At 39.4% G+C, this 24,702-nt stretch overlaps 1 protein-coding gene across 1 annotated transcript; it reads right to left on the reverse strand.

The window, feature by feature from the left end:
* Nucleotides 1-1,207: 1,207 nt before the first annotated feature.
* PTDSS1 (phosphatidylserine synthase 1) lies at nucleotides 1,208-24,702 on the reverse strand (the record flags this gene model as incomplete). The annotated part of the gene is made up of 12 exons (XM_010154288.1): nucleotides 1,208-1,612; nucleotides 2,943-3,012; nucleotides 3,536-3,604; nucleotides 4,692-4,791; nucleotides 8,971-9,036; nucleotides 10,639-10,751; nucleotides 11,731-11,872; nucleotides 13,862-14,013; nucleotides 17,475-17,633; nucleotides 20,474-20,598; nucleotides 23,049-23,093; nucleotides 24,611-24,702. Coding segments are annotated over 12 exons (1,243 nt in total), but the record flags the coding sequence as incomplete, so codon positions are not given.

Consider the following 24,702-nt stretch of genomic DNA (forward strand, 5'->3'; position numbering starts at 1 on the left):
ACTTGTCTAAAGTCTCTGCTGCATTTTTCTTTTTTAGTACTTAGTCTGTGGCAAATCACAGTAAATTTATTCATAGAAAAAGGAAATCCCATTTTTTAATGAAAGCTAAGTGTCTAATGGGTATGACTTCTTGCTTAAGCCATCTACCCCTCTGAACCCCGTGAATCCCAAAATGTAATTGGCACAAAAACATTTTGATAACTTAATACAGGAACTGATTGCTCTTGATTGTTTACCTCTTGACTTAATCATTATGTTCACTGCTGGAGGATTATTGACTTTGCTAGGTGTCGGAATTAATACATTAACAACCAAACAAACCAAAACCAAAAAAACCCCCCACACTTCAAGAGTGACTTTGCTGTTGGGTATTTGACTGCATGATTGGAAATACCAAAGCAATGGGGTACATCACGGTAATATCATGCTGCTGCTCAGACACCAAAGGCTACAGCAAGTCTTCACAAATAATTGCTTACGCAAGTAGCAAGCAACCCAACTTTAGCAAAAAACCTGCCTTATCACCAGGCTTAGTAGGGCATCAGAGCCTTCAAAGGAGTTTCTGCTATCAGTCTGAAGATGCGGGGGTTTCCGGTTCCAGCTGAGGCAGCAGCAAATTACAGGGGAGTGGGAAGAAACTTTGTACAGGATGTGAAACAGCTGAAAGAATGACATATTTGCGCTTGAAGATGCAAACAACACTGCAGTAAAGGAGGAAAAACAACTAAGTGACGTGACATCTGTCTCTGAGGGCAGGAGACATGGCCCTCTACTTTGCAAGGAGTTTCTACAGAAGTATTTAAAACACTTAAAAGAAATAGAACGTGGAACAATCAAGCAGAAGGACAATGCAGAACAAAAGAACTGTTAGAAAGTCAATTTCACATCCTTTACACGAAATCTGAAAGCGTTTCTTCGTTGGTCAAACCCTGTCACCAGGTCTAAAGAGCCTTTACATAAAAGCAAGCAGCTGGATACAAGTATGGAAATTTTAAATATTTACTAATAGTTGTATAGAAAAGTTGAGTTGTGAGACTGAGAAAGAAGGGCAATGTTGGTTTTAGTCAGAGGATTGCATACTCTTCTAGAAAACAACAAAGAAAGTAAAACAAACCAAAATAATCCAGCCAACTTGATTATCAGCGTACTAACCTTTGTGTTTAAACCCTCGACTAAGATATTAAAAATGCACTTGTAACACCTGATCACAAAACGGGGTGTACCTGCCATGACAAAATTACTTTTCTGTCCAGCATACTCTTCCTTAGCTTTTGGTGCCACATGCTGAAGAAACTAGCTGCAAGTCAGTGAATGGCGAGTGTCAGCAGGCAATGATTTGCACTACACTGGTGGCTCCGTCATGATCGTCCTTTTCTTCAACACCTCCTATTTTTTTTTATCTTTTAAATTTAAAAATCAATCTTCCGTTTGGAAATTCAGAGCCAGGTCTGATTTTCTTCGTCACCTCTGGTCACACTGTAGGGCATCTTCACAGACAATTCTTATTTCTTGCTGATTCCATTCGTTACTTTTGATTTGGAGTGCCGATTCCTTCTTCTAGATGAATGGCTTTCACTATTGACTGAATGTTTCGGTGGACTATTGTCAGCACCTGCTGAGAAATAAATATTTTTTGACTACAGGCATTGCCAAGCTCTTGTCTAAAAGACAGTAAGGCTTTCTAGAGCTACGATGTTTACAGTATGGATTGTTTCAGGCTAATACAAACTGGTTGATACTCGTACGCCATCTAGTGGCCTATTTTTTTTTAAAGCAACTCTTAAAAGAATTCCATAAACTCTTCCTCCTCCTCTCCCCAAAAAAATAATCAAAACTTTGCTATAGCAGAATAGAGTGGGGAAACACCCTTCATTTTTAATGACATCAATAATTAAATCTCTACATTTTTATTACCAGCAGGTACTACTATCAGATATTAAGCCCTATGGAAGCGAGGTTGCAGATCCTTGTAAGGGTACACTGCTTGTTTGCAGCCTTTCATACGACAGACCATATTTAACTCTGAGGAAGCAGAGGGAGACAATGGGGACTGAAACAAGAATTCAAGAGCAAAACATGAAAGAAGCTGAAATTCATAATTAATGAAGTAACAGAAAGTCAGAGTCATTTGTTTAGCCAGATTTCTCCAGCATATGTAAATGGGAAAAATATCTTGAGTGCAAGCCGTTTTTTTCCAAAATATAAAAAGCCACAAATTTATTAAACTAAGAATAAATCAATATCAGCATCCAGAAAAATCATGTATGAAGTAAAAATAAGTTCTGCTGTGGGTGATTTTAAAGCATATGATAAATAAGAAATATTTTAAATGATACAAACACCTGGGGCACAAACTCTGACATAGATAACTTCCTCCTGTGAATCCTGGTCTTTGTTTAATAAACAAGACCATAAAGAGTGAACGGAGAAGGCGGGTAATTTAACTGACCTCTGATGTAGTGAAAAGAGGTCAGAGAAGGAGGCTGCCTTTGCATAGGATGGAGAAAGGTGTTTAAGATTATCAGCACTGTATTGACTAGGCAAGTGTCAGTAAGAACACAAGCTCCAGAGCACATCCTTGACTGTTTCTTAACAAACAGGAATAAAAGCACAATTCACAATCATGTTTCAAATCAAACATGCAAGGTTTGGAGATAAAACCTGTCCACAACAGTTATGAAATGCATAATGTCCTGGACCTACAAGACTGGCCTGGAATAATGGCATAAAAATTCAGTTGCTTCACTGAAAAATAAATACATTTCAAAGATTTAGAAGAAAAAAAGGCAGTAACATGAAAAAGTTTTGCAGATGATTTATCTGTATAGCTCCTACAGGGTAAATAATCCAGTTGTCTCCAAGGTAAGTTTCCCAAGCCTCATTTCCTAGGGCTGAGCTGTAATGCTACCATTTCAAGAATATAGGCGCAAAAGTGGCAATACCTCTACTGAATTTAGAATGAAGCCAGGAAGCATCTGGACTGTATGGGCTGTCTTCACTTTCTGATAAGGTCTGCAAAAACAAAGACACATGTCATTGGGATGCTGGTGGTTCTTGTGATCAGCGCCTCTCCTGTCTGCAATTAGACTTGTAAATGTAAACTCTGGCAGAAGCCCTTGTAAAACATTCAGCCAGCAGTTAGGACTCTTCCCTTCCCTAGTTAGAAGGTACAACACAGATGATACAAGAAGAACTTGCCACGTGATATGTTGTGTAACCAAGTACTCTTAATATTCCCCTAGCATTCCACCTGTACAATGGGAACTTTAGCTAACCATTCATCCCTGAATGCTTTGCTAAACTTACAGCCTCATTTTGAGTGACTAAGAGGACAGCATTCTTTAGAAACCACAGCGTAATTTGGGATCTGTCCAAGGCCCGCTGAATTCAGAGTTCTTTCTATTGACTTCAGTCAGACTCTGGGCCATCCCCCCTCGTCCCCATTTATACTAGCTCTGGTAAAGAATTCTCATATCTAGGAGCTTTGCAGTTTTAACTCTGGTATGAAACAAAAACAGGCTTCCTAGTAAAGTACCTTTTCTCGGTATCCGTAGTATTCTGCGTACCAAACCATCCCATATAAACACAGGAAAGTTGTAAAGGCCTAAACAAGAGAGGAAAAGAAAAAGAAATAATAATCTATTAAACTTTTTCCAAATTCCTTACTGGTTCAAGGTCTTTGGAGTCCCTGCATGCAGAACAATTCTCAATGGGAGCATAAGAATACATACAGATGACCCACATACACGCAGGATACACTGCCAGTATGATTTTTGACCTCACCCTCTACAGTCATCCTACAAAGGCAGTTGGTTGGCACTTGTAGGTATATTATCAGGAACAACCAGTCTGAGAGCAAAAGAATTCTCCTTTTCCCTGCCCCATGCTTAAGGCTGGGTTACATGTTTGGTTTTGTAGTGCTCTGATCCGGGAAGCAATTCAATACTTTTCTCCCCTGAAGTTTCAGGGACAAAAAAAATCACCATGTTAAATAAGAGAACAATAAATTCTGACTCCCTACCCCCTGTTCAAATTGTGTTCCCAACTAGAATGGAGAAGTATCTATCTGTCAGCCCATTATAAATGCCTTAATTTTCACTGACCATTAAAAATGTGTTTGGCGTTGGAGTTATAAGTCTGGCAAGACAAACACCCATTTACTGTTACAAAATGGGCATTTCATGCTGCATTTGCAGCAATTACACCGAAGTAGAAAAAGTTGCAGGCTGAGTGAGAGCGATTTGCCTGACAAAGCAAGGTTGTTCAAGTAGTTGTAAGACTTTAACATGAAACGACATGCATTACCTACTAACACCATCCATTAACTCCTCTTTCTTTCCAGTGGGCACTATAGGAAGCACCTCCCAAATCAGCCCCAGTCGCACTGACATTTTCTCTCATACAGATAAAAAGCCCTGTAACTTGTGTTTGTTTCATTATTAAGCACTGGTATAGTGGCTATATTCTGCTATGTCAAGAAAACAGAAAAAAAGAAAAAAAAGCAGTCACTCTAGTTCCTTCAGAGTGTGTTCTACACAATCTTGCGTTTGCTTTTCCTAGGACATGCACAAAGCTCTTTACCAGCATTCCCACAACGATCCCCCTGCTGCCAATGTTCCAGAGAGGAAGCTATTTAGATGCTTTCAACGCTTTTGCCACGCTTTATGTTTCACATGAGAAATCTCACTTACCACACAGAGAAGCCAAAACACAACATACAGTATTTGTGTTTTGGAAAAAAGATCCTGTCCAAACTTTATGCACACAATAGCTTCAAGGAAAGCAATAACCCTGCGGGGAAATGAAAGAGAGAGGGGAGGGAAAAAATGGTTACAGACACCAAGGATTTGACTCACATGTTCACAACCCAGACCCCAGACTGTCAGCTGCAGACAAGCACCACTCCCCAGTGAGCGTACGCCTCCCCAGCACCACCATCCACCGGAATTTGTTGGGAAATTTATTTTCCTTTCTATACTTCTCTTTAGTATAAACAGCATACACAAAGTGATAACTGACAGTTCACAATTCCGTGTGCCTCTGCTTGTGCAGGGAACGAGCAGGAGTGTGTGCCAGTAGCAGAGAAATTCTGTTTATACCTACCATGGTGCTTCAGCCCTCGTCAGATATAAATTTCTCTTCCACGCTGAACAACCAATAGACTCCCTGTTGAGTGAGGTAGAACTGTGCTTTGGGTATTTCTCTACTGGATGCAAGTTTACTATAACCCCAAAATAGGCCGTTTTGCTTACTTCAGATGGATCTTAACGAGAAAATTTGCATGAAAAAGCATTTCAAATTCTCTGAGAATCCACACGTTTTTTCTGGTTTACAAGTAAAGCCAGCTCCACACTATAGTATCAGAGGATTTGGGGAGAAATGCAAAAGGAAAAACTGCAATATTTAGTTTCCTCTCTGGCATCCTAAGAATCAACACAAGGATCTCCAGATCTCTCCCTGTTACCAGATGTTTACATCTTTCCAGGCTCAAAGCTATGGAGGCTTGTCCACCACCTGGTGGGCAACAAGGGGTTATCAATTCAAAGCTTCCATCATTTGCCATGGAAATATATTTAGTTTGTGTAGGTCCTGGACACAAAACTACAGCTTTTTTAACAAATACAAGTGTAGAAATGTGACTGGTGCAGCAAAAGTGTAGAAAATTGACTCTTCTCAAGCCAACGCAAATCATGAAGAAAACTATTAAATTTATAAAAGTTTAATACTTAACTCGTTCAATAGTAACTCTAAGGCTGTATATGAGCATACTCCTCAAACGTGTGCAGGCACACTTAACATCAGGTCAAGTGTTCCAGTCTCCCAGGCTTGACACTGCAGGATACAATCCCTTCCAGTACTCTCCACCACCAGGGAGCTGTCAAAAATAGCTCTACTGCTTTGTAGACAGGACCCAGTTCCCTCCATGAACGAGAGAGGAAAGATGTGTGCATCTTTCCTGTAATATCTACATATTACATAAACCTTTGGTATTACAGACATGATCCTTGTGCAAATAATAAATTACAGCTTTATCTGTACCATCTAAGGGGACCTGCAGCATGATGAGTGGGCCCAAAACTTAGAATTACGAAGTAGCACTTATTTGACCAATATCACAAATTAATGAGGTGCCTATTAGTAAAAACTTGAGAGCAGCATTACTCTGTTAGGTCACCAACTATTTTTCTTTCTTGGTTTTATATTTTTCACCATCAGGAAGCAAACATATGAGGGCATGATATACTCTAAGGTATAAACAAAATAATGGGTTATTTTCAACAAGGACTCAAAAATGATACAGCTGTCTGTGCTGCATTTATACCTTCTTTCCATTATTCTTGTTAAGAATACTGGCTTAAGCACATTGTACAACAGGACAGCTAATACAGTTAAAGAAGTGGTAAATCAAAAGATAGAAGAATGCTGACAGGGAAAGGCGTTAGTGTCCTACTCAAGGGTGACAACAGTAATAAAACTAAAGACACTAACTTTTTATTCAATCAAAACAGTCTTGTAATACCCTAAGATATTCCTTTTCCAGCAGACACTGGCTTTGTTCATGCCTTACATCACTTACTGTCCATCTGTTGAGAGTGAGGCTACAGCATCTGTTGCAGAGAACACAGTTCCATACTAATGGAAGACACTAATTTTAATTACTCCCATGGTTAGGCTGTTCCAAATTTGATTTGTACCTTTAGAAGTGTGTCAATTGCCACAGATATGAATAGTCTATATTTTGCTTTTAATTACTTCAGAAATTATATTCAGGATAGTTAAATTCCTGGAAGAGTGCTGTTTTTCCAACAAACAACAGGGACTCCTAGTGTTGCTCTGTTTTTTCTAGCAGATTACAGAGGCTAGTATCATCAAGGAAAATACTTACCTCCATGCCAATTTCCCATGATCATATGGGGCAGTAGATGAATATCCTATTACATTTCTTGTCATGCAATCATAAAGAGATATTTGGGCATCTGTTTATTGATATATATTACATTAATGTGTTCACTGAGAGCGCTGAACCAAGGATGGTGGTTTCCATAAACGATTTTTCAGAGCCAGAAGGCAAATACCCAGCATCATATTTCCCTTCAGTTTCCAAAAGCATATATTTATATTGTCTCTTAGTTGAAAGAGAGTTCATCTTTCTTCCTTCATAATGCATAACTTCAAATATTCTTCCCTCAAAATTATAAAATTTTTTAATACCTGTCTTCAATAAGACTCTAAAATTATCATCTATAGTTGAGATTTCCTTCTTCATATAAACATCTCAATTCTTAAATCATTTAATTACAGATTTCAGTAACATTTCTGTACTCAAATGCCTATCTCCAAAATATTAATACAGTTGACCTGTAACTACTAAGATGTTTGTGCATAAACAGAGCAAGGTTATTTGATTCTAGTTGTAAATTAAGTAGTCTTATTAACTGTGTGATTAATTAGTTATCTTCAGTACTAAAGCACCATCCATACCAAACCCAGAAAGACAGGTTACCCTGTCACAATCATTAACAAAATCCAATGCCTTTTTATGGACTGTCTGTGTCACAGACCCTCTTTGGGAATCACAACACATGTTGTGAGGAGGAGGATCCTCCCTAAGGAAGGAGGTTTAGGCTTACAGAAAATATTATCAACTCCTACTCAGTATCAGTAAAACTAAGCAAGAACAGCGTTAACTACCTTTTGTATGTCCGTTGGATGTTACAGTCATGAGTTGAAGACAGTAATAAACCCATCCAGAAAAGCGGTAAGTCCATGAAAGAGGTGAATGTTTAAGGCCAGCCAAACCCAAGGAGACATGTATCACGTTCTCCAGGGTACATTTAAAGCAAGATTAGAGATCCCTTCAATTACACTGCAGCATACTCTGCTCTAATCTCCATTAAATGTTGAGAAAGGGGTATTCCTTACAGGGGTGTAGTGCAGCTGGAAACATGTCTTCCAGACCAGCACAGTTTCTAGGACTGTAACATCCTTGAGACTAACAGTAAAGGTGAAATAAGTTTGTCAGAGCACTCTCTCTAAATTAGATCTGAGCATTTTATGGTTCATTGAAATGCTACTCCAATTTAAAGCAGTAATGGATTCTTCTATTAAACATGAAAACGGTGCAGACAGTTCTGGAAATAAGACTAGTCTTGACAAAGAGAATGAAATGGCTGGTTTAATTTAAAATCATTGCCATCAGAAATTAGCTTCTTGAATAGTTTCTTCAAATATTATTTTTTTTAATTTAAGATGTGATTTAGGATTTTTTCCTCTTTTCCCATTTGTAAGCTTCCAAGTCATAAATCAAAAGGGACACCACTACGCTGCTCTTTTACAAGAAGCTTTTACAAGGCTACAGTAGCATATGCTTTAGGTACATTTTAATCAGGCCGTCTGGAGAAGGAAGTTCTCACCAGAAGCGATCATGCAACTCTTCATTTAAAGGTCTCCTCCAAGAGACACGCTCAAAGAAAACGTAGGCAAAGTAACCATCGTCCATAGCATTATTCTTTTCCCTCTTTGAGAACAGATTACAGTTGACAGCTGTGGTTTGTTTCACCGTCTTCCATTGTGACTCCGCCAACAGCGGCACTGCCCACGCTGACAGCCAGGGAAACACTGCCCCAGTGACAGGCACACGGCAGAAGCAAAAGCTTTATCCTTCTCAGCTTACAGAGAACATGGGCAACAAGGCCAATGCTACTTTGAAGGGGCCTAGCTTTATGCAGCAGTTTCTAGTTCTTCCTTCTGTTCTTCTCCTTACTCATTTCATCACTTCCCATGTTCTACCTATCAATCCAGAATTTTCCTTTCCTCTGAACTTGCAAAAAGAAAGAAAATCTCTCCATACTGTTCCTTATGCTAAAAACAACACAAGACAAGGACTGGCCTCACACAAAGCCTGTTCCTGTGCTGGACTCATGCTTAACACCTGTCCAAGTGCTCCAAGAATGCAGCAAGAACACTTACCCGAACACCCAGCACTGAGTTCCCACCCTCTTGCACTGCGTATCTGTGAGGTAGGCATAGTATTGCCTGAGGAGGGAAACAAGAAGATCCTTCAGTGAAGCTGAAAGTCCCCGGAGCACTTACGTTTAGAAAACAAGTTTGCGCTACAAATGTATCTATACTGAAAATGAAGTGCTGATGGTTAAAATCCCATGCAATCGCTCGGGATGTCTACCAGATGGCTCCAATTCTAGTAGGACAGATTATCCCATAGATCGAATAGCTTGAAACAACACAGAAAACAATCCTGTGCGAAAGGACTGGGAAAGTACCCAAACTAGTAGGCTAGTAAAGCTACATATTTGTCTCCTGCCTCTCCACTGAATCTCCAGTTCTTTCAGGCAACGTGCAAGAGCTTCAAAAGTATTAGAGTCCCCCGCTTTTTCCACAGTTTGCCTTTATGAACAATTTCATTTTCTTCAGAGATGGGGGTTTGAATCTTGAAAGAAACCAAATATGGTTATTCCATATCCCGGGTAAGTACTCTAACCACTGGCATGTTTTCCTCTCAAGAACAGAGTAGAATTCCTCACTGTTTTGACAACAGTCTGGAGACCATTTTGCACTGTATTTTATGGTCTTTATGCTTCTAAATTTTAAGAGTTTACAGAAAGGAATTCCAAAGTAGTGGGACCAAAGTTCCTTTTCTCAGTCTCTGTCTCTGATTTCCACTGACAGATGGGAAAGTGCTGTTAGCCCAACAATACAAGAATTGTTTCAGACTTCTACGGGTTGGTAAGTGCCATAAAAATACTTTAAAAGCTCACCTACACAGGATCTTAAATTATGTCCCTGCCCATGGCTGGGGAGTTGGAACTAGATGATCTTTAAGGTCCCTTCCAACCCAAACCATTCTGTGATTGTATGTTTAAGGTTATTTAGTTACCAGGGAAATCACTGCACATAATTTCAGACACCAGCAGCTGTATTTTAGGAATAAACCAATGCACAGCTGCCATTTCACTGTCCAAGGTAACGTCACTCTACCCATGACTGGGAAGTTCCCTGCCTCTAACTTCAAAACCATGTGCATTCTGTCTACCTCCAGCTATGTCACAGGAAAAAAAAAAAATTATGGAGACTCCGCTAAGACCATGAAATACTGTGCACAACTAAGAGCATGTTAGTGTTTCTACACAACTGTTAACACTGCATATATACTGTTCTGTTACTCAGAATATGGTAATGCGCTATCTTTTCTTATAACATGCTAATATTTCCTGTAGACAAGCAGAATAAGGAGCTCAGTTACGAAAAAGAGCAGCTCTGTTTTTCCTCATCTACACTTTTATGAGCATCTGACTCATCAACCTGGATACTTTCACGTGCAATCTTCAAGGATAACATATGCAGCAAACTCACAACACAGGCAGATGCTATACAAATAGAAATAGGAACACACTGGTTCTGCATCCTTATGGAACCACAGATGTTTATATACGTTTTACCTTATTAGTTTACTTGGCAGAAAATACACTTTATTGAAAACTGGTAATTGTTTTGCTTTTCATGCTGGCAAAAGCATAAATTTCTTGCAATGTACTTATTCACAAACTATCTTCAGTTCTTGGGTGCCTATAAGCCAAGCTACTTTAAACACAATTAAAAACACCATGGCAACAAAATTACCTTACAGTGGGTGCTGTAATGATTCCTATGAAGAGAATTCTCCCCCAGCTTAAAGGGTGGCTTGCTTGGAACACAAAGATATGTTTCAAAAAGAATGTGTTCAACTCAGTCAGCTTAAAAGAAGGAAAAAAAAAGGTTAGTTAATAGCATTCAACTTGTGTAACTCTTAATGAGCTACTACAGAAAAAGTATGGAGATTAATATAGGAACTGAAACACAGAAGGAAAACTATTTATGCTCTACTATAGCCCTGTTGGTTAGATTGAGGAATTCCAGAGTCCACGATTCCTGCTCTAGGAGAAGCAAGGAATATACTAGTAAAACAAATAATTCTCCCCTAGACACTTCAACAGAAGTATTTGCTTTCCTTCCAAAAAACCTTTCTAGAAGGGACCAGACATTAATTGACACTGCAGAGATCTTCTGATAACTTTCATACCCTAAATCAGGTATAATTAACTAAGGCAAATTTGGTAGAGGAGTAGAAGTGATCATTTAAAAAAAAAAAAAAAAATCAAACAAACAAAAAACACCAAACAGTTCTGGTTCTGTTTTTAAAGACTAAATTCAGCAAAATAAAACCAAACAAACAAGCTCAAAGAAAAAAAAAAAAAGGGTCAGATTTTAGTGAAGCCTGCTAGCATTTACATGACAAAGTACCAAAGCAGTTGGGACACATCATGGAGTCTTGCTGGATCAAGGCCAGAATTCTGAGTATCCATGATCCATCCAACAGTCAATGGGAATGAAAAAACCCCCCACAAAACCAAGAAAACTAAAACAAACAAACAAAACCCCACCCCAAATGCCACTGTCTAGCAGATTCTAAAACTGTAACAATTGCAAGGAGCAACCTGCAGCCAGTACAGTGATCTGTAACATCTGGGGTTTTTCCCCACAGACTCTGTAATTACACTCCTGAACTATCATGTAACTCCCATGAACAACGCCCTGACCAATTCTGTATTATCTATTCCTTTAAGTGTGTATTTCAATGCCAAACAACATTGCATTAGGCTATCTTCTAGCCAAACACAGCCAATAAGTAACTGAGCTGATGGCAGCTTTGATTTCATGGAATTTATTTCTTACCTGCCAGATGATCATGAAAAGGTAGATTCCAGCCACTCTTTGAAATGAAGACTTAGGGTCAAACCAGCGGACGTAGGTCCAGCTGGCTGGGGTGAACTGTAACACAGCTCTTTTGATTTTCCCTGTGGTTGTGTGAATGTCCCTAGAAAAAGAGAATGGCTGGAGTAAATACAAAGAATATGCAAAGGAGAAAAAAAAATAGCAATAGCCAGGTTACTGATGTTTCAGTACAATCACACTTGTTTGCTGGGCAGCAAAGATCTTCACAGACACAACTGTGTACGAGGCAAGGGTGAATTAAGAAATAGGATCTATTAAGCATTTGGGCCAGGGGGCATTCTGCTATGAAAGCCCACCCTTCTCTATCCTCAGTCAGTAACTAACTACAAAACACAGCTATCATTCTCTCCATGAAGGAAAGAAACAAGGATTGAGATTCTGTAACCCCCCTGGAAAACCTAGAGGATATTTCTTCCCAGTGTATGCTGCCACTGCTCTTATCCCAAAGACTCCTTGTTCCAGAGCCCACTGACATCAACCCTTCAAGAACCTGTCAGATTCACTATTCATTAATTGCAGAAAGGGCTGGCTCTACAGGTTTGAAAATACTGCCCTTAGAGCATACACAACCCCTGCTGTTCTGATATTAGATGCATGCAAACCTGCTGGAGACGCAAGATAGCGCTGTTAAAAGCGAGCAGGCTTTTAAATTCCCTTTTGAAATGGGGTGTGAATGGAGGTTCCTCTGACAGATGTGTTACTGGTTCTTGCTTTTGACAACATTAATTCAGGTGAGCAACAGTATCCAAAAGAAAGGGAATTAAGAAAAACTCAGAGTTTCCTTTTCTGAAGGAGGACTAGCAGGGCTAGAAGTCAGTTTTCAGTCTTATTTCCCTGGCCCTTCTGGACAAAAAAGGAAATAATTAAGATTTGGTATTTCTGATAACTGCTGTTCTGTTAGGCTAGCGGGATCTTAGGTTAGGAGGAACCTTCTGATCTTTAAGATCCGTGTTTATTCAACAAAAATAGAACAAGAAAACAAAAGGGCACAGTCAAAAGCTGCTCATTCTATGCAGCTCCTCTTCATATTAAAGGTCCAAAAATCTACCCACGCATTTAAAAAAGACCGTGAGGAAAATTATTCCACAAAAGACAGTAAAAGTCTAGTCCTGCCATAGATACTCTGCTGTTTTAATTTTCAGTGAACTCTCTAAAAACACAGAGACCACCAGCTCTATAATGCTCATTATTCCTTCTGAACTATAATGTGGGAAAATTGAATTGAGACTAATGGCTAGATGGTTCCCAGAGCAATTAACAAATTTGTGAGTAGAAAGCACAGAAGTTCATGTAGGGTATAAATTTAAAAGTCAAGATTTGAGCTCCCTTTCCGTCTCTTAAGATGATTTGGCAATTCATTTCATTGAAACTTGACCCTGTTTCATCTATGCCATTGGTAACGTGCGGATAACCATGCTTGCCACCAACTAGCAGGGAAGAGGGCAGGAGAGGAGCAAAATACCGGGGTGTAAACCGTACCTGGACAGCTAGGAACTGAGAATTACTAGGCCACAAGCTGTTGCCCTTTTTACACAACAAACATTTTATTTTGCAATTACTCAATTTATTTTAGAAGGTCAGCAATGGGGTAAGGCAATTCCCAGCACAGGTACACAACCAGTCTGATTCCTCTTCTGCAATTATCAGGGTTGACAGATTGCCACACTAATGCCTCATCAAGGTGAGCTCAAATCTAGTTTAAAAACACTGTATAATAAGAAAACAATTTCAATTCATTTTGTTCGCTGCCTTCTTCAAAGTTTAAATTTGTATAAAGTAAACTAAAAACGCTAACAGCTTTACTACTTCGTATCTTTGATCGGCATCAAAGCTTGTAACTTAGATTGCAAAGGAAAATTATACATCATCATATTTACAAATATATGCTGTACAGCAGCATTACCAAGAGATGGACTTTTAGCATTTAAAATAAATTTACAGTATCGTTAGCACATGCAGTTTACATACTATTTCTATACCACAGGTGTTTTACATATGCGAAGGTCTAGTTTCCAAGGAAATTAATATTATAACATCAAACAATGTTTATCAAGCTTTAATTTAGACCTACTTGAAGCTTGCCCAGTGATAGGTCCTCATCTCCAAGAAACGACAAACCACCATGCCCAACCAGATGCCACCCCCGTTACAAAGCAGGATGTCCAAAATGACTTGATCCCACCAGCATTCGGCAAAATTAGGCAGAAGGTGCATGAAGAAGAGCTACAGAATACAGCGAAAAGATTCTGGGTGAGGAATAGCACAGAATTCATACAAACTCACTTTTTAAGTACACATTCAAAAATCAGCTTTTCAGTACATGTCATACTTTAAGGACACGAGCCACAATCACCGTAATTTGATGGACTTCCTTCCATTAACTTCAGGAGACCTTGGATAGAACCCCACAAGACAGAAGTTTCCTTCTCACCGTTCCCTGTTGGGGCTATGCTGTATATAAGGATGTCATGCAGCTCTTGGTCTCTCAAAGATGATACACAGAACATTCATAGAAATGCATGCTATAAGCAAAACTACTGCATTTCTTGGAGGAAAGAGGTGGTTTGTGCTTTTAAAAAAAAAAAAAAAGAAGAAAATCTTTTGTTTATTTCTACTAAACAGTTTTAAGAAGTATGATTTCTAAACCAGCAACGAGATGCAGTAAGTAGAATGGATGCATTTGTAACTACTGTCAGATTTCTAAACCAGCAACGAGATGCAGTAAGTAGAATGGATGCATTTGTAACTACTGTCAGTACTACGCATGTTGGAGTTCAGAACTTACTACTTGTTCTATTTCAGAACTCTGTCTTACATTTACTATTTTTTAAAAAATCTAGTGACTGGAAAAAGATCACCAGTATTTCAGATACTACAAGCTCTGCTGATATACTTGATCCAGATACAGCTCAAGAAGTTAAGATATTCCACTGTCCCTCCCTACTTGGTCTCTGGTAAGCACTAATGATGAAGGTACCTTTACAGTGAAAACAGGCCAGAAACAGCATCAGACTGAAAAGCTGACACCATCTGCATATTTCAAAATATATTAAGTCCCTTAAAGATTTCCCCTGGAAAGTGTACAAATCATTTACCTCTGAAGCAATCTGTTCCTTTCTGAATCCTCAGCTGAAGACCACTGTGAGGCATTAGTAAGGCAATCAAATGTGTTTACAGATACATTTGGTGAATTTACACTTTTGACAGAGTGATGGAGGACAACTGGTGAGTGTTAAGGCAAGATATAAACACAGTTTACTGAGAGCTAGAAACGGATTCAGCACCTCCCATTCTCCTTGCAATTGCATTCTCTATTCTACAAGAAAAATCACAGCAACCCAAAAAATAGACTGAAAAATTAAGCTGTCGACTGGAAATTGAGACAGCCGTGCATTATGCCGTCCCTTTGGAATACTCAAGAAGGTGCTTAATACAACACAGGGCAAACTAAACAATATTCTTACCTCTACAAAAACAGTACCATATTTGTCAGTTAATGTACATACACTGTGTCTGTGGGAGATTATTGGTATGATTTGGTAAAGTATCTTTTGTTAACAAATGCATAAGAAAAAAGAAAAAAAAAAAATCAGTTGTGGGAAAAGGACCAAGAAGAATGTTTCCTGTATACAGCAAGAATGAACACCAGTCCACTTATAATAAATTACAGTGACCAAGATCTTCTTTTGAAAACTCTTGTGAAAGTATATCAAAGCAACTTGGTCTTCTCTGACAAGGCTATGGGAATTTCCACCTTTAGCAAACTTGGGATTTCGCTTCAGGACCCAAGCTATACAATGTTGCTCATTATCCTGCTACAAATTCCCTTTCATTATTTTAATTAATTTAACCTGAAAGGGGCACTGGGCTATGAATCTCAATCTGCAATAATCCAGCCAAAGACACCTAAAGTTACAGAAAGTAAGGCAGCAAAAATCAGAGCACAGGTGCTAGAACAAGGTCTGCCTGCATCCCAACTTTAATCTGATAGTATGGAGCAAGAGCCAAGTGTTCCATTTCAGAACGGGGAGCCAGCTGAAATCCATTAATGCTAACAGGAGATGCGCAGCTAAATCCCCGTGTAACTGCCCTGGTAACTTCTGTAGGTTTCTAATGTCTCTTCTGAATTAACCAACTCATTAAAAATCCATTTGAGTGGTGATAACCCCTCTATATGTTGAACCTTATCCAACACATTGTCTGTTCCAATAATCTGCCTTTCAACAACAGGGAATGCTAGACACACCATGTGGTGTCAGATTGAAGATGATGGTTGTGTGATAATCAAATGAATGATAAGAGTGCGTGTGAAACAAATCTAAATTGATTCTTTTCCAGTGGGAAAAAATAACTACAGTAACTAGCAAAGCTGGTTTTCGTGGATGGGTACTTGTGAAATCCCAATCTTAAGCAGTTTCAAAATAGCTTAGAAAACAGCATATCCGTGCCACAGAAGAAAACCATGTTTTGAAAATGAACCCATGGCACCATTATTTTCAGAGAATTTTAATTTTAGACAACAAAATCCTTATCTATGTTTTGGAATTATAAATGTCTTGTCAGATGAGCCAAACATTCTCAAGAGAGCAAGCTCTACAGAAAACTATGATTTTAAAGACTAAATGCAGGTGTTTAGATCTCTACTTAGTATTTTAAGTGTGACAGGTTAGACTATGCTGTCCCAAAAGCTGATAAAAATTAGATACTGCTTTCTTTGTTCCGAATTGTCCAATCAAAGAATCTAATGAAATTGAACTCATTTTTATAAAAACACATCCTTGGATTTTAGGTGACACATTCTACTACTCAAGCTCTAGACTACATGCAAATTAAAAAATCAATATATCAGCTTTAATTACTGAAATAGATCTAACAATAAAGACTAGCAGTCCAAGCGACAGTCAACTGATGAATCTAGTTAAGTACCTGCATTATTATTTTAGCCAAAATAGGATTTGAAAGTGCCAACAGTCAAATGACTTAAGCATGTGCTTAGGAGAACTGTGGTAAAGCTGAGTTACAGAAGTAAATCAGTTGTCCTCCAAATCATGAAGCAGGGGACTACACTACATGTGAACTAGCTTAGATCCAGGTCTAGTTAAAAATCACATTTTTATGTCAGTGAGCATGCATAAACTAGGTTTGTGGGGTATGAGTTCCAGAGGAAGTGGCTATCCACTCAGGCTTCACAACAGAAAATGGCACACTGAATGGTGTCTTGTCATTCTGTAGAGACTTCTCCTCATAGGTCCTCATGCTTTCCTCAGGGATCCCTCCACTTCACTGTACAGCATGCATGACTATGCACAATGTGTAATACTGTTGTATGTGGGGTAAGGGGATCGTGACAGTAGATCACAGATATTGAAGGCGAAAAAGGAGAAGAATTGCTTGGAATCAAGCAATATTAGTCAACAGCTGAAGCAGCATGAGTGTTGACTCCCATAACAGCAGGAAAAAAAAGCATGGACAGCACCAGCCGGCTGGCCTAGACCTCCCTCCTATTCCACTTACCTAAACCCCAGCTTGCTGTTGTCTGCTAATGCAACTGCACCAACTGCTCAGCATCCGGTTCATAAGGCTTCAAATGTAAATCTGTACTGAGAACTACTGAGTCATCCTTCCCCCATGAACAATTCAAGTCTCATACATTTGCTTACAATGAAGAAAAACGGGCAGCTTACCTCAGTGAGCTCCCAGGTGATGCTAATAGTCCAGCACAGCCCGTAGCTGCGGATCAGCAAAGCCTTCATAGCCCAGCCCCAAAAATGCCCAAAAGCAAATATATCAAAGTGGCTGAGGATTCTCTCCCAGGTGATAACATGACAATTCACAGCATATTCCTGTTAATGCAAAAAAAACCCCAAACACCAACCTCAATAAACAGGCAACTTCAGGAACATTAGAATGAAGAAATTTCTTTCTATCCAGTAAGACAAGCCTGAAATTTTAAGGATAATTAAGATTTTAAAAGGTAATTAAAATACTTATTATTCTGCTTTCTTGTCCTTCTAAACTCTGCAGGAAAACATCCAGTATTAGGGCTCAGTGTCATCACAGTACAGCTCTAGTTTAGAGGGAGATAGAACAGACCTTGGTGCCTGCATGTATTTCTTATGACAGAAGAACAGCAGGAGCAATAAAATCAATAATACTAAAACCAGCAAAAAATACTCCAGAAAATAATTATTTGCTTTTCGTTGGGATCTTGATTTGAAATAAACTTGCAACTGTTCTGTCACAGATGAGTGGGAGATTCCTTAAGAAAATTAATTAATATTCTAATCATCAATAACAAAGGCAATGTGTTCTCATCATGTTGTACAGCAAGTCCTAGAAATCACTGCCCAACTGGGGGGAAAAAAAAAAAAAAAGGCAGTCTCCTGATGGTAAATGCATCTGTGGGGTGCTGTCTCATCACTGGGCACAAATCAAACTATTCCCAACTGGAAACAGATTTAAAAAAACCTCTGCTGTGCAACCCTCCTCAAATATACATTGCCACCTGCAGGTGACAACAGCACTGCTCAGTGCTGTTGAATTAGGAAAGGATTCTCTTGCAGGCCAGAACTATTGCTAATCCTGCACAAAGAGACATCAATTTGGAAAGGGGATGGCAGAGAGATTTAAATCCTTGTCTCCATAAAGAGAAGAATGCACAATTTCACACAAATACTTCTATCAGAAGGCAGTCAAGTCCCACTATGAACCTGTAAGTAACCCTTACTGCTGGTGCCTCCTGAAGTGAAAGCATGGCATTGCTCCCCCAACACGCCAGTCTGCTGGTCAGAGAAAGGTGCACCGCCTGTCCTACGGACGGCAAAACTGCAGCTTCAGTGCACGTACCCAAAGAGATCTGAAACCCGCTCATTTGCCAGCATGAGAAGCACTGTATGCACAATGGAAGGGGCAGGCCCCTAGCTACACCATGATATCTGAAATTCTGTGATGAGTGAACACAATGAAGCTACTCCAAAAGTAAGCTTTTTTTATGGGCTCTTGCCTTTTTGCTTTTATTTTTACTGGGACTTTTTCCCCTCTATCTCATCTTTCCAGCTGCAGCTCTGCCAGTCAGAGTGAAATGTGCTGAACTTTCTTTTATACTAAAGCAACTTTGCCAGCCCTGTGCAAGAGACCGACCTGCAGCCTTCATTATAGGCGCACTTCAAAAATTTACTCCAACTTCCAGTGGCAGTATCAGGATTGCAGAGTAGTAGAGTAAGTTTCTGCTGACTGCTGCAGTCAGGGAATCTGCTGTACTGCGGTTCTGTGCCAATAGTAATAGTAGTCCTCCCCTGAAATGAATCTATTTATTTCCACCTTAAATGTCAGGAGAGCCAGGTGAATCTGACTTACCAGACTCCTTGCCTCAGCTCCATTGTTGCTCAGCAACACCACTAACCCCCATGCTGCTCATGCTCCATTTAGCTACGTGTCCTCCCACTACCACCCTAACGGCAGGCTGCCCACGCTTCACCACCACCAGAACACAAAGTCACAGCCGTACTCTGGATGCTGGGGTGGCACAACACGTACTGCTGATCAGCTGAGGTGCAACACCTGAAGCATCCAGAGTTTTCCGGGTAAGGAGCCCGTATGCAGCCCTCACAATCCAACAGTTAATGTAAGCTTACTGCACTGTAAAGATTTCCATTCCCTCTTATGCACTACAGCTCAGGAGCTTGCAGCCACTGCTGCATATGCAGTAAATTGCTATTTGCCAAAGCCAATCCTGGTGTATTTCCTTGCTCGAGGCATGAGTCCAGTAACAGCACCTACTATACTATGGAGCAGGCGGCCATGGCACACTCATGAGCAAACCCAGGGGTGAGGAAGCATGCTGGTCAGGCGATAGGCAGTAATTCAATGCAATAGTGAAGAGGAGAAAAATGGTAATTCTTGCCTCTTCATGCAGTAACCCTCTTCTGCTTAGTGCTCAACTGCTCACACCCTCTTCTGCCTGCTTCCCAACATACTTCACATACTTGTCCCAGGCCTCCTTTTGCTAGCTCAACCCCCTGTGCTAGTGTCCTCACCTGAAGGGGAACATTCTCAGCGTTGAAAACTTTTTGCAAACTGCTCAACAGGCAGAACAAGCCTGGCCTTCCACACCACTCCAAATCATGGTCTAGTAAGTAATTTCCCAAAGGTAATAGCACCATTGCTTAGCTGGGTGACTGGAAGGCAGCAGAACCCTGCAGTTGCTGTATCGGGGTTTCCACACACTCAGTAGCAATGCCAGTCATGTACTAAGCTCAGAGCAACAAGGCAAGACCAAAGTTCTTCGAGTGCAGCATTGTGGCATCAAAGACACTGATGCAGGGGAGACACACCATATAGGCCTCATTTAGGTCCTACCTTGCTAAGTCCATTTTCAGTATCCAGGCTCATCTCTGTTATTTAAAGGAATCCAATGCCACCCCAGTGCAAACAAATCTCACACTCCCACATGCAGACCCATCCGAACATCCACATTAGAAAAGATACAGAGAAAACTGCTTTTCACGCCAGTTGATTTCAATGTTAAGAAAGAGCAGTTGATACAAGAAGGCCGGTGACTGCCAAGTATAGGCACAGACTTGCACTGCTCATGCCAGCAAATTGAGATTTATCCCTTCCCATTCATGTAAAACATGCCTAAAGAAGTAAAAATGGCCAATGACATGCCATGTACCATACGTACCATAATATCTGCTTCCCTTGTGGCATATCGAAGATTAGGATCCAGCCAGTACATCACTGCTTTTACCTGCTCAAAGTTAAGGAAGAGCACGAACACCAGGAACAGAAAATAGAGCACACTGAGACCTGCAAAAAGACTCAGCTTTAAAATCATGGTCACTCACAAAACTCCTTAGGACACAGTCCAAAAAGCTGCTTTCATACTACTGCTCTAGACATGCCCAGTTTGCACAAATGAGCTTACAGTGGCTACATGCAAAAAGCTTAAGAGACACGAGTCAGATGGCGATCTCTGAGCACTCGGGCCTCCACATCACCTCCTGTTTCAAGTGACATAAAATGTGCTCAACCATATGAACCTAATCAAAACAAAATCAGTCTAATCGGTTTAGACACGAGTAGTACAAGGCCATGCTCAGGGAGCTTTTTAATATGAGATACATTAGGACCCTAGGATTGGATTAGCTCTACCCCTTTGCTTTAAGTATTCTTGGTGTCACTAATGCAAGTCTCTCAGCCCACATACAAATTCTAATACAAAGATCAATTTAATAATATCACCTGGCATATTTGAGCTATGCTGGCAATAAGGAGTAGGAATAAATATAAACTAATGCATGCTTGAGTTCCTTTTGTGAGTTGGACTATTTGTGGTTTGAAGCTTTTTAAGATAAAGAAGATTATGATTTGTTTTCATGGCATTATAAATTATGAAACAGTATTGCATTTGGGACTACAGCCTCTCTCCTCCTAGTGTCTGAATACAGATTTTTTTTCAAGGAAAAAAGAAGAACTTGTGAGAAGTTAAAGAGTCCTCGGTGTAAATCTGTGGGTGGATGAAGGTGCTGTTGGGAGCATATCTTTACGTTATCCACAAGCTCACAGATATCAAAGACCACATTTGGAAGATGCATTTAATTACTAACACCATTTGCACAGTCTAGGACTCAAGCATACTTGTGTCCTGCAGCAATGTCATGGTATCAGAAAGATTAATGTGAGTAAACTCAGTATCTGCCACCCAAAATAAACGAGAGCAATCCTAAAAAGGTATTTTAAACTGTAACCAGAAATCATGTGTTATTAATCCCCAGGGTATGCTAGAGAACAACTTCCATTCAAGTACACACAAGACAAAGTATACGTTGTGTCCTCTGCGGTACATCCTAAAAACACGTCAGGTGAGCAGATGCCCAACTACTACACAAAGCACAGCCTACAGGCAAGGGCGCATCCCGAAATGCTGAGCACACACTACTCCTGCCCTTCATTTACTGAACAGGTCTGGGACCTCAGAGGGGTTAAATAAGCCATGCCAGAAGAAGCAGAATTACACAGGGAAAAAATGTTGCTCCTGGTTTTGCATACAGCCTTTTCCCTGAAGTACAGAGGGTCAAGCTCTGAGAGTACCAACACTGAGAATGACCATTCAATTTACATTAGCTGAAACCTGAAATGAGCAGTAGGGTCTGTGTTTCCCAAACTTCACAAGGAGCAGGATTCTTGAACAAGTACTATCTAATCAGCAGTATCCTCTCAATGTCAACAGATGAGTAATCAGCTACTTCGGGAGGCTATTTATTTTTAGCTGTGTAATGTGGCGGGAGAGTGAAATGTTCAGTCCCCTTAAAAAGGAAACAGATCAACTTTTAAAGTCAAATGTGCCTGTTTTTCTGCAAATGTGCATAAAGTCCAGGATATCTTCTGTGAACCCTGAATGATTTCAAAATAAAATTCCTTATGTGTTTGCCATGTAATGCAGATGTTTGCGGAGCAGAATTTCACTCACTAAGTTCTATAGGGAATAGAATTATTTTCCAAACTATGAATGCAACTAATGTTTACAGATATTTTTGCTGAAATTGTAAGATATTAATAGACATGTGTTAAGAATATTAATAAATGTATGTTAAGCTATACAATGATACAATTTAATAAAAAGCAATAGTGTATTTTGCCAATAATGACAAGAAGCAACCTACTAAACTGGGTTTAGTTAGAAGTTAGATAGCACATGCAGGAGCTATAAAAACCCAAACCTTTTTTGGGATGGGAAGAGATGGCAGTAGGAAGGGTATGAAAGAAGGAGATTTTGAAGTATGAACACAAAACAGCATTAAAAGCAAGTATTAGAATGAATGATCCCTTTTTGGTGATGTAATTTAATTTACATCGTCCTGACACAAAGTAACTACAATGACATTCCCAAGAATAATTAAGAAGAGATTATAAACAACTACTCAGAAGTGGGAAGGAAGTGACATTCACACAAATTTGATGCACAATTATGTTTAATGACAACTCCATTAATCTGAAAATTAAAACAAACAGTTCTGGAGAAGCACTGAAAAAGTCAGAAACGCAACTTAAACTTACCGAAAACCATTCTCCATATTGCAGGGTGAGGACGTGTAAATGGTCCTGTGGGCAGTAAACAAAAAGCCTATGAGAAGATGTGCCAATAAGAACTACATAATCGATTTTTTAGTATATCTCATATGCAGATTTGGCATAAGCACACATCACTTCAGTTCTAGAGAAGCACTGAAAAAGTCAGAAACGCAACTTAAACTTACCGAAAACCATTCTCCATATTGCAGGGTGAGGACGTGTAAATGGTCCTGTGGGCAGTAAACAAAAAGCCTATGAGAAGATGTGCCAATAAGAACTACATAATCGATTTTTTAGTATATCTCATATGCAGATTTGGCATAAGCACACATCACTTCTCCATCAAATTATGTAATATATCCAAATGTTGGGGCTCTATGTTTAAAAAATTTAAAAATGGTAACAGCAGATTTCAGAGAGGAAAAGGAGAATGCCAATTAGTAGGGTGTAGACAAAATGTTATTTTTATGGAGTTGTTTCCAGAAGAGTAATATGCTGGTTGCTCAGTAAACACCATATCTCAGGTGTCACCTGAGGGTCTCTTGATCTGGTTTCTAGACCACAGTTCACACATGACTTATCCAAATGAAGTTACCAAATACAAATATCTGTGTTAGCAAAGAAACATGGTGCTTAGCCTTGAGATGACCACAGAACGTTAGAAAACAGGACTGTTAAAACTTCCAAACTGAGTATCATATATCTGACAAGAACTCAGATACCTATGCTCTTTACCAGTGTCAACATTATTTACTTTAGAGACAGTGATTAAACTGACTTTACCAGATTAAAAACCTTTCATTTAACATGAAAAGCGGAGAAGTCAAGTCTAGTGAAACTGGAAAACCTCTACACATGGATCATGCGTTTAGGTAGCAAGAAATGGCCAAACAAGTAGTTTCAGCACACACTGCAGACTGCTCTTTCAACACTATATGCATAAAGCTCATTTTTCTCTGGCACACAGTTTTTCAGGGAGTGTTTTGTGAAAGGCATGGATTAACGATTTTTAAAATACATCCCAACCCTGAACTACAAAGCTGCCCTTAGTACACTCACTGTTTTTTTCTGAACACTGCCAATCCTGAGACAGTTCAGACTTGACCAGAGAATTATGCTCTTGCTGACAGCAACAAGTAAAAATTCAAAATAATTAAAAAAAATAAAACAAACCCAAACAGGAAGGCAGCTTTTCCTCCACAGAATTAAATGTCACAGAAGCGTTTTTATCTTTTTGTATGTTCTGCTCCTTGCACAGTTAGCAAAACTTTTGTCCAACTTAAATTTCTAAGGAGCAACTGCAGGTTTACATTGTAATGTGACTTAGATTATTTCCACCTATCGCTATCTTGTGGTACGGTGATTTATGTAAGGTGCTATATCGCTGAAAATTTGTAAAACGATGTTTCTATTAAAACACGCTGAGGCAGATTCCTTTTAAACATTATTTAAGGATCTGGCAGCATCATTACTTAGCAATCTGAGCTGCAACTGCACACCTGAAAATAGAGACACTGATTTTGAAAACCTGACTTCCTTGTTAGCTACAGACAAGCTATAAATAACTTGCATTTTACCGTTATCTCCGCTCAGTACAATTGCAACCCATTTTTACTGTTGCTTACTTTTGATTTCCTTTATGCTAAAGACCAAAAAAAAAAAAAAGTACTTTAAAAAAATAAAAATAAATATAGTGGCAATAAAGAGAAATTCACATTACAAAAAGAGAAGTATAAACCTTACTCACCATTAGGAAAAGCTAGAACACTGATGATTAGAAAGAAGAAAATCACAGAGAGGATACCCCTCCAAATATTATCCTCTGGGACAGAATCATCC

This window comes from Eurypyga helias, unplaced genomic scaffold, assembly GCF_000690775.1.
Source record: "Eurypyga helias isolate BGI_N326 unplaced genomic scaffold, ASM69077v1 scaffold3056, whole genome shotgun sequence".
NCBI classification, from domain to species: Eukaryota; Metazoa; Chordata; class Aves; order Eurypygiformes; family Eurypygidae; genus Eurypyga; species Eurypyga helias.